General features: G+C 36.3%; 1 protein-coding gene across 1 annotated transcript in view; it reads right to left on the minus strand.

Moving 5' to 3' along the window:
* Positions 1–377, minus strand: part of LOC139718761 (MAM and LDL-receptor class A domain-containing protein 1-like) — a 37,551-nt gene extending 37,174 nt beyond the window's left edge. Inside the window, exon 1 of the mRNA XM_071630226.1 lies at positions 261–377. Within this exon, the coding sequence (XP_071486327.1) occupies positions 261–377 (117 nt within the window). The remainder of the gene's footprint in view (positions 1–260) is intronic.
* Between the last annotated feature and the right edge of the window lie 10,732 nt (positions 378–11,109).

Genomic DNA, 11,109 nt, shown 5'->3' on the forward strand with positions numbered 1-11,109 from the left:
ACATGATACATAATAATCAATTAATTCAGTTCGATCCTACACCATGACGATATTACTTTGTCATTTATTTGCCATTCCAGTATTATGAGTTCATATCTGTCTTGGATTACACAGAATGATGAAGTAAGGCAGGGGGTTCTTGTCTTGCGTATATGAACCATAACCTAGATAACCTGGCTCTCTCACGAAATCTCTCTGGATTTCAAAATATACAAAGAAATGGGTGTACTATGTCTACGACTGTGTTTAACCAATTATACCTGGCCGAGAATCCAATCAGTTCCTTGTGTGCCGGACATCTGGAACACTGGGCTGCCGATGGGGTCGCCCTGCTTGGAGACGTAAATTCGCAGGGAGCCGATCGTGGCGCCATACATGTGGTACCAAAACCTCAGACACTTGGTTCCTCCGGCGGTTACTTGGTTAAACGGGCTGGTCAGACGTGCAGTCTGCCCGACTGTCCGCGGGCTCGATGTCTCGATGTAGGCGTATTGACCACCTAAAGGGCAATGTTATCACAGACAAATTTTGAGTTTTCTATTACACGTTTGAACGTTTTACAGAAAGGGTGCATATGAATAAGAAGCACATTTCCCCCAATAAACCGTGTTATAAGGATGACACAATACTTTGGGAGCATCAGTGGTTAAGTATACCTTATACCAAGTCACAGTCTTCAGCAAACAAAAAAAATATAAAACCATTCGATGTGGATATTCTGAATATTCTTCTCTTACAAATTCCAACACGCAAAACAAAAATAACATTGGGAAACCGAGCATTTGCCTGTGCAGCTCCCAAACTCTGGAATGACCTACCAGAGAAGTCAGGAAATCCCAAACTGTAGCAGTCTTTAAACCACGACTCAAAACACATCTTTTCATTTAACTGATGAAAAGGTAACGGTAAATCGATGAATCTAATATGAATATATTTTATTTGTATAACAAATTGGTGCTGTCGTTGTTTTGTATCCAGTGTTCCATGTCTTACAAGCTTGGCTTTTTATTGGAACACTGTTTTCCGTCGTTATGATTACTTATACTTCTTTTTTAGTTACCATGACAAAGTGTGCATTGTTTTTTTTTATGACATCATTCGTGCATATGAATATAATTTATATTGTATTCGAAAAAAAAACCTGTCCTTACCAGATGAATGAAAGGCAAATCGACAACTTGTACCGTTTTGAATCGTGTTTTCTTTTTTGATGATGAAAATAAACAAACTATTGCATTGAAAAATAAATTGAAACTGTCTGCTGTCATCAAGTACATCAGAAGCTTTTGCAGCGCAGAAGAATATAAGTATATGTCTATATGTTTTGCGCTTTATAAATTGATATATTATTATTATATGCCCATAACAATTCCTCATTTGTTTGTTTGTTTTTTAGGAGTGCGTTATAGAAGGGAATATGTGTCTCTAACACTGAATCTTTGACATGTTTGAGGGCAGTTGATTAGCAGTTAATTGAAAAATAACGTTACAGCTGTCAGGCTGTTGCCTACTGTTCTATGTTCTATGTTCAGATGTTCTATATACTGAGTAGCTGCCATCACATACAGTAACTAACGGTTCAGGGGATTGCATTTTGATATTTCAATTTGGTAAAGCAAAACAAATCGTCGGACATATTCAATAGATTGTCCAATAGGAATCATCCACCCTGTCAAGAATCGAAATCAGAAACTTGTCCCATTATACAATATAAGAACTGCAGCGCAGTCACCTCTCGAATGTTTCTATCCATACTGTAATAGGCCCTATATATCGTAGTGATAAGCACTATCTTCAACATTAAATCCTTCATTTTGTCCATATCGATACAACCATTATATTTTATGTATTAATAATTACTCGGTGCATAACTACGTGGATATGTTCAACGTACAAGTGCTACCGAATGTTATTTTGTTTATGCTGAATAAGACCTGCATTATACATGTTATAGTGTTACCGATGTTTGTCATTATCACCGATAAAGTACCGCGTTATGAAGAAACTATTATGTGGTATATATAGGCCCTATGTGGTTTCGTAGAAAAGAATAACATTAATTGGGCTCTCTTTTCAGAAGATATTCCGAGCATTTCGCAGCACATACTATTATTAATGTGATGATAGACCTATAATACCGCCATATTTCATATTGCTCTTGGCTCCAAGATATTAATGGAAACTAAGTAATGGTGGGTTTCATGAAAATGGCGGAGTCTCTCTAAAAAAAAAGCTTTGCTTAGAGTGAAGATGCAAACAAATTGGTTAATCAGACAATTTTATTCTTACCACCACTAGTGTGGTCAGAGTCTGGCCCTGTGTTCGTCGAGGTCGTCGAACCCGACAGCAGGGTCCAGTCGAAGTCATCCCCGGAATCCTGGGTCCATCCACAAATATCAACATCGAAATCGCAGTCGAACTGGGCTGTACCTGTGCAACAAAAATTGAGATCAAAGATATACCTCTCCGATTTGACTGCAAGAAATATGAAAAAACGGATTTTTCCTTCATGTATTTTTGGAATGAATTGTGAATGATACAAAAACTATCAAAGTGGAAATGCTCACAAAATATTTCTGTTAAAACCCCTGAACAACATTACCATAACAACCATGGTTCATTTTTGAAAATGGGTATAAGATGGATAGTTTTTGGATTCTTGTAGTTCTCCCCAAGGTCAACAGTGGTTGCCTGCTAACAGCATGTATCTTCACAAAATATGAAAAAGAAGAAAATAATTAAGGATGAAAAGGGAAGAAAGAAAAGAAGCAATGGAAACATCTTAATGCAATGCATGTGAGACAATTAAGCACATTATGTGCATGTGACGTGTATTTGCGCGCGTAATTTGCAGACGTGCTACGTATGTAATCAAGGATTGTAGTTATGTGGAATGCTTATTATTTGCGTTTTGACTATCATTTCTTTTCAATGAACAAATTTTTTTAAAAACAAAGAAAGAAGAAAAAATGATAAAATTTCGTTTAACCATAAATACACCCCTGTTAAACAATGACCACTGAGAGATTAATATTATCTTGCATGATATTATATTTACAAAGCAAGACTCGTGTAGCAATGATTAATGAAAGAAAGACCCCCCCCCCCCAAAAAAAAAAAAAAAAAAATCAAACCTTATTCTCCTAACTATTTTTTCCCGTTGCATCACACTGTTGCCTCGTGCACGTGCTAATAGGCACACGTGCTCTAGACAAGATGGCTCTTCGCTCTCCTGATAATCTGGGATACGGTTTGTTACAGCCTCGCGTTACAGCCCGTATCATCCCGGTTGCAGACGTAAATTTACCTAAGATAGCAACTATACAGGTAGTCTTTACATTGGGCTCGATATAGATAATCCCTGGTGCTTTGAATAATTATGTTACTGATGCAACGGTGTACAATTACGGACAAGCATAATCAATCCGTAACAGGCACTGCATTGGGTAAACGAATGTGCTTAAAACATGGCTTCTGTATGGGAGAATGGGTTCTTACTGGAAACAAAAACACGTGAAATTTAGCAGCAGAAAACCTTTAAAAGAAGTGATTAAACCAACATTTATGTGATGTGACAATTATGATTATGTTTTCTTTGTTTTCGTTTACATAGGCTATAATAGCTATGGCAAAAAGTATGAAACAAGTCATGATAATTTTGTTATCTTTCCCACTTCGTATATTGCTGATTTTGTATATTCTATTTCTGATAATATGATTTTTGTGATACCTGATTTCATAAACTGTCATGAGAGAATGTGTTAGCGATCCGTCAAACTCCAGCATACTACCGCTACTTCTACTACTACTAGAAAAAATAATCATTTATAGTACCAAATTCTGAAAAAAAGATAATCTTCAATGATTGGTATAATAATTATTTCAATGATATTAAAGACCAAAAATGGACATCTTGACGCAATATCATATCTTCCACTAAAGCTATGAGAAAAAGTAAGAAATCTACACATTTACAGGAATAGCAATTCTGATCATCATGATGACATCTTATTTTTCAAGACAATAATATTTGTCAGAATTACATAAAAATTGGGCAGACTTGACTTTCATCCCTTTGTAATGTTGGTATTTGTATTCGATGTTTTGTTAATAAATGAAACAGAATTTAACTGCATTACTTTAAATTGAATCGAATTGAATTGAATCGCAGTGAATCGAATTGGATTGAAGTGAAGTGAAGTGCATTGACTACTTATGATTAAATCATAAATGACAAGAATCATGACAGTTCTGTCAACTTGTTATTAATGACCGCAAACAAAAATAGACCCTGCGTTTAGTTTTCCATGAAATTATATTTTTCCTTCTAAAAAGAGTGTTTAACATAATGAGCAACTCAAGGCTTTCCTATCAGCTCTTTCGGAGTAAATGTGAACGTAAGAAGGAGATGGAGAAGAGTACATTTTAATGACTCTGATGTAAGAATCATATGTAACAATATATATCGACCTGACCGAGTTTAGGAAAGAGAAGAAAAATAATGGATAAGCAAAGCATGCCTTCGTTCAACACAATAAAGTGAGATAACGACTGTGTTATATGAGCTGCACAGGAGCAATCTTATCATGTTATTCTCTTAGCATGCTTAGGTAGTTATCGTAAAATTCAGCTAGCAAGGCCACCATTATGCCTTTTGGACAAGCCACTTGAAGTTTGATAAAAATCATTTTGGTTGCAAAATTGGGGCATAATCGTGAAAAAAAAACCATCAGATCTTCAATTCATTGTTGCTCCGATACACTATTCTTGGATATTAATAAAAACAATCATTGCTGCAAAAAAAAAAAAAAAATTGTCAGAACTTTTTAGAGATGGTCCAAAGTATTATGTTTTCATCGATGATACTAGTAAGCTTTAAATATACGTAGTCAATTTCACGGAATAGTAAAATAGCTGTCTTGTTTAATGAGATTTACTCAAAAAGGACATTATTCAGATACATATTGTACTATACTTGGCATTTGACTCTATGACTGCGTATAACCACTTTAACAAACTACAAAATATTTGAACCATCAGAATGAGGCACATAATCATTGCTACGAAAAAACCAAAACAACATTTGTAGAAATAACATAAAAAAAGTCCTCGTAAGGTAGGGACTATACGAGTGACATACAGCTTCTGTCACACTCTCGCAGAGAACAGATTTCGTGATACATGAAAATCTAATTGATTTAACCGGCTGTTCAGCTGTTTATGACAGGCTTAAATCTGCCCAAATTCGATTACTCCCGCTCAACCTGTTTCAGTCAAAAGCAGGAAAGTAACAATACTTTCACACTTGCACCATGTTTCATACTGAACATGACGTTAACTCCGCGTGAATTCATACTCGTGAGATGTTACAAAAAATGGTGCTATGCATCGAGATGCAGATATCTATTCCTGTGATATTTTTGATGATGATTGATATCATGTACAACATCAGCCTGATAATGATAATTATGATATCGATTACGATATTACTGGCAATGATATTTTAGACTCGAAATAATGATTATAACTGTAATAATGAAGGTGGAAATCAGATAAAACAATTACAGAGAGAGAGAGAGAGAGAGAGAGAGAACGAGGGAGGGGGGTTAATATGTTCCTGATGGGTTGATTCACGTCAGCTAAATCGTAGTTATCCAATGGCTGAAACAAAGAGAAAATCAGGGCCTCATTTCATAAAAGATACTTGGATAACACTCCTGTTGGCATGTGGTTGCAATGGCAACTTCCCATCGCGTAGCAATAGCAAGTCAGGAAGCTGGGTTCTTGCTGTTGCCATGGCAATTGGCATTCTACCAAGATCGAGTTGCTATCATATTATTTTTTGATTTTTAATGAAATGGGGCCCCGTGTCTGCTATTCACGGTAAGAAACTTTAATTACACGCGGAGATACTAACGAAGAGTTTAATCCAAAACGAATTAAACTCAGTTTTTAACATTTTTAATTAGACCGTACATCCACCATCAGACCGAGCAAAATTAAACTTTTCCAATGATACCTCACTTGTTGCATAACAAGGCATATTATTCTGGGAATTATGATTAAAAATATCTCAAATTTTCTTATTCCTATTTTCTTTGTTTTATTAGCAGGTTTTATCGCAAATATATCAAAGGGGCAATAATGAAATTAACTCGATTTGCAATCAAACCCTTCTAATAACGTTACACTGGATAGTCACAACGTGAAAAGAAACTGGATTAGTAAAGATTGCCTTTAGGAATAAAAGAAGACAAAAATCATCAAGATTGTGCATACTTACATAATTCAAAACTCGAGATGACGACTGCCATGAGAAGAATCAACGCTTCTCTCTTTGATTCCATGCTGATGACAAGACCCCAATTATAACATTCCTTTCATTATCCGCACTCAATAGGTCAAACAGGAGATGAAAAAGGGGAAATGTCTTTCGATGAAGCAATGCAGAGGGCGGGGTTATTCCAATGGCTATTCCGAATGGAATACTCCTGGGTAAAAAGTCACCTCGCCGTGTTTTGGACCGAAGTTTCGGGAAGTTTGTTGCAATCGAACTGTCCCACCGAACCACGGATAAACCCCTCACCCTGCGTGATAGGGGGGCTTAGAGATTTTGTTCAAATGGCATTAGGGGCGGATCACCCCCTGGGTAATTAATGATCTTTTTATTTGTTCTGTACTATAGGTCGTTGAGACTGGTGTCATTTCTCACATCTTTCTTTTATGCAAGGCGTAGGAGCAATGATTGAGGAAATGTGATCACCAGCACTTGAAACGTGTTTGAAAATAAGTCTTCTTGTTAGTGGTTCGACAGAGTGCACCACGCAACAGGACGCATTCAACCAAATTGTACTTTCAATGAAACTTACAAGATGTCCATGAAAGTATCTGCTGCGGAAATTTATGTGTTTTTATTTTTTTTTTAGATTTATATTTTCAATTTTGCCGAAATGTTGAGATGCCTTTGCAAAAAAAAAGGAAGAAAAGTATTGAATACGCACTACAACTCAAGTAATTGAGTATCATTTAAAATTGATAGGCCTTATCACTTGAACTTGATAGGCCTTATACATTGCAAGTTTGCAGACTACGTATAGTTTTACATCTCTCTGTCTATCTGTGAAAATCGAATTATTGTTTTGCGTATAATGTTTTAAGAAATGACATGGTATAGTATTTCCTAGGTAACGTAAAGTGATTTCAAAGTGATATCCATACAATTCAGTGGTAAATACTAAAGTTCATGCGTCTACATCAAATTCTGATATAAAAATATGCTCTTTATTCAACAACACCCTCGTGGACTTGATAATGATATGATCACACGCAATCATCTACAATGCTGATAGTATCAGTAATGTAAGAGTCTTTCTACATAATCAGCTTTCTTTCTTTTTTAATGTGACCTGTAGGGCCTGATGATACCATCATGATATATGATGAAAGGTGTCCCAAGATTACCAATAAATCATAAACCATGACTAAAATAACTTATTAACTGTGTGCATGCATTATACAAAATAACAAAAGATAGGTTCTCATAACAAATTAATTAAACACGAATTAACACAATCATTCTTGAATCTGTCCATATCGGGAGTTGTTCTTTGATTATCGTTTCCCCGCTGTAAAGTTTCTTAAGTTATACACGTAAAGTTTGGCGGAGACAGTAAGCCACCTACAGTGACCTAGGGAGTGAATGATTAAAAATGGCCGAGTCCATACACATTTCACCCTGCCTGGTACACCAAGGTATTCTTATAATGGTATCTATCACAGTCATGAAGTCAGTTATAAGTAAACAAAGTTTAACTGCTTTACAAAAAAGCTGCGACGCAATGTAGATACTGTTTGGTAACATGGAAAGATCGAATTACGCAAGGCAAGTGTGATGTAAAATAATTTGTCATTATTGCGCGTATACCTTCATATCAACACTCGTAGCTCAGTTGTATCATGTCAAACTACAATTAATGACCGTATGCGAACTAACGCCAAAGCGGTCGAGGAATTTTACTGTCCATGTTGCGTATTTGCGAAATGACTATCGGCGATCTGTTTACTCTTGACCAATAGGGGGCGATAACACCGCCTTTTACCGCGAAGGTAAAACAAAACGCCCCTTTGCCCGTACTAAGGCAAGATGCGGCGAGATTTGTTCTACATAATTACACTGCAGTCAGCCGCTTGTGGTCTGTATTGCACTATCCACGTTTAAGCCTGGTGGGATCCATTACTAGGGTTTTTTCCATCTGCTGTGAAGAAGGGCCTAATGAAAAAATTCTAAAGAAGAAACCCCAGAAAACATAGAAATGACATCCACCTTGCAGCGGCACAAAAGGCACTACCTTCCTCATGTAAGAATAATTACCTTTCAAATGGTGATATATTTTAAACAAGTCTAATTTTGTTATGTTTATGAAAGTCAATGCTTCATAGCGGGGTTTTGTTGTAAATCATCGTTTCTTTGTTTGTTTCCGTTCCTACTGTGATATGACTATATATACAGTCATTTAAATCACAGCGACACAATGCGTGACAAAATCTCGTGTTTTGAGATCAGATAGAGAACCAGGACGAGAATAAAATCCGTGGGTGACAGCGCAGTTCATTTACCGAGTATACTCCCAGATTATGCCGAGCTTTAGATCTGCCACGTGAACGCTATTGATACGACGACGCTAATTAGGCCCAAATTGTGTTCTGCACATACGCGAGACAGCTGTTTTCATTGCACAACCAGGGAGGCTGCGTCGTCTTAGCGTTCGCGTCGCAGATCTATCAAGCTGGTAAATGACTATCAGGACGCAGGTCCCCTACTTACCGTATGACCCCCGACAAAGCACTAAAATAACTTGAGACGTGTTAATCTGGAGATAGGTTTTAGGATTGTTGGATTCATATGGGTGACTTACACGTTCTCTGCGACCATCTCGTATACCATAATGTATTTTACTGTAGTTCAATACAATCATCAAGTTGGCTTTAAAAATCACACGGATGAAGTTAAAGAAGTCTCATAAAAATCAGACTTTAGATGAAATCTGGTGGAATTCAGGACTGGTAGAATTTATATTGTCACACGTTTTTCATTCATTTGAAATATCGATTGTAACCACACGTGCAAATTATATTAACTGAAATGATGATGTCATCAACACTCACGTTTGTTGGTGCACAAAAAAAAAAAAAAATCTTATCAAAATGGACACATGCTTTTGGGCGATAATTCCGCAAACTATAACATTGCCCGTAGAAGTTATTATTACAATACATTAGAATGACAACCCTGCCCTTAAAGTCATTATTACTATATTAGAACCCAAGAACAAAAGTTTGGTGCGAAGAATTTTCTCTTTTATTTCGTGTAAAAAAAAAAACCGGAGATCGATTAAAAATTTCTCGAAGAAGTTTCCCCATTTACCTGCGCATTCAATCCTGCCCTAGAAGTCATTATTATAATACATCATGACAACGACAACCGTGACCCTAGAAGTCGTTATCACTGTAATCATTATACTGCAGTATCAGAACTACAACCCTCTGTAGACAGATGCAGGGTTATGCTAGAAGTCATTATTAAGCCCTATAACTATATTATTAGAACACAACAGAACAGAAGTTTGGAGCGAAAATTTTTCTCTTTTATTTCGTGCCAAAAGAAGAGATCGATTAAAGATTTCTCCCATTACTGAAGTGGTTATTAAGTCTCCCATTTATGTGCACACACGGAGTGTTTCTGTCAAAGTGTGTGAGAGGATAAGATAAGCGAGACACTGTGCGTGGCACTCTGTATTATCGGCTGATAATACTCTTGGGAGCCTAAACCAAGTTTAAAGGGGAAATATAGTTTTGGTTGAGATGGGGATTCAGGTTTTAACTTTTTGCGAAATAATATGAACCACTTAAGTTATATGAAATATTAAAGATTATACAATTCTAAAAGAATTAAAAGTTTATTCGTTCAAAATATCGGTTTTGAAATGGCTGAGATATCAAAAAGCAAAGCAAAACAAAGTGGTCCTAATAAAAGATAGATTTGTCCCGCTTTTTATTAGGACGAGGAAGAGGGAAAAGTCAGGCCACTAACATCCATGTACTGAAAAACAACAAACAAACAAACACAGCCTTTGATAGTGTCAGTGAATAGTTACTGAGGATAGCCGTAATAGAAATAATGGTCTGAACCCGAGATGGCATAGGCTAAGCTAATGCATGCTCTCGAATTTAATATTGTAGTGCCGGTAGTATTTTAGATTTGTGTAGATTGATTAAACACTAGGGAGAGTTTGACATCAATTATTCATCTAACTTTTATAAGTTGTTGATACAATGCCACTATAAAAGCAAATAATTAGAATATTGAGATATGTGTTCATAGGTAGCTAAAGTGGTAGACTTATAATGTAGCAACATCACCACCTCAACTAATCCTCACACGTGCCGCTTTGACTAGAATCCGTGTTTTGTTGAAGCCTGTGAAACACAAGAATTTATTATTATTTTCATTGCAGTATTCTAGATGTCCTTGTGATTATTTAATAACTCGGGAACTTCTACTGTAACAGTAAATTGTAATCCTTGCTGATTTCTGTCGATTGAATTCTGTTAGAGTGCAAAGTCAAACTTAAAAACTTCAACAAACTTCTTCAACTTCTATCACGCTGCTATGTCTAGTTTGACTCTGTTTATCGAAGGAGGGACGGTGGATAGACCAGACGTTTAATGATTATACAGTGCGTATCAAAAGAAAAGGTAATCCAACTTTCGAGGGCTTTCATTTTATAAGTGTCAGCTATGATGGGGTGCGCAATGGTACTTATGAGGAAAGAGAAACACTTCCTCTTTCCATTGATATCTAATTATGTTGGCAAACGGCATGCATGACTGAGCACATGAACTTTAAAGACAACAATGACAAATTGCACTTTTTTTCTCATTGCATGGTTATTACATCTGTCCATGAAAATGGTCAACTCATTAATCCAACATTTTGTCCAACCTGCGCGAGTGCAGATTTATGTTTAGGGTTTCTTCATAACCTTTTATGGTTCGTATTTATAACCTTCGACATGGCCACATTGTTGACAACTTACTTTTTTTTTTGTC

Source organism: Diadema antillarum, unplaced genomic scaffold, assembly GCF_040938485.1.
Source record: "Diadema antillarum isolate AM-2024a unplaced genomic scaffold, OU_Dant_1.0 scf00000099, whole genome shotgun sequence".
NCBI lineage: Eukaryota > Metazoa > Echinodermata > Echinoidea > Diadematoida > Diadematidae > Diadema > Diadema antillarum.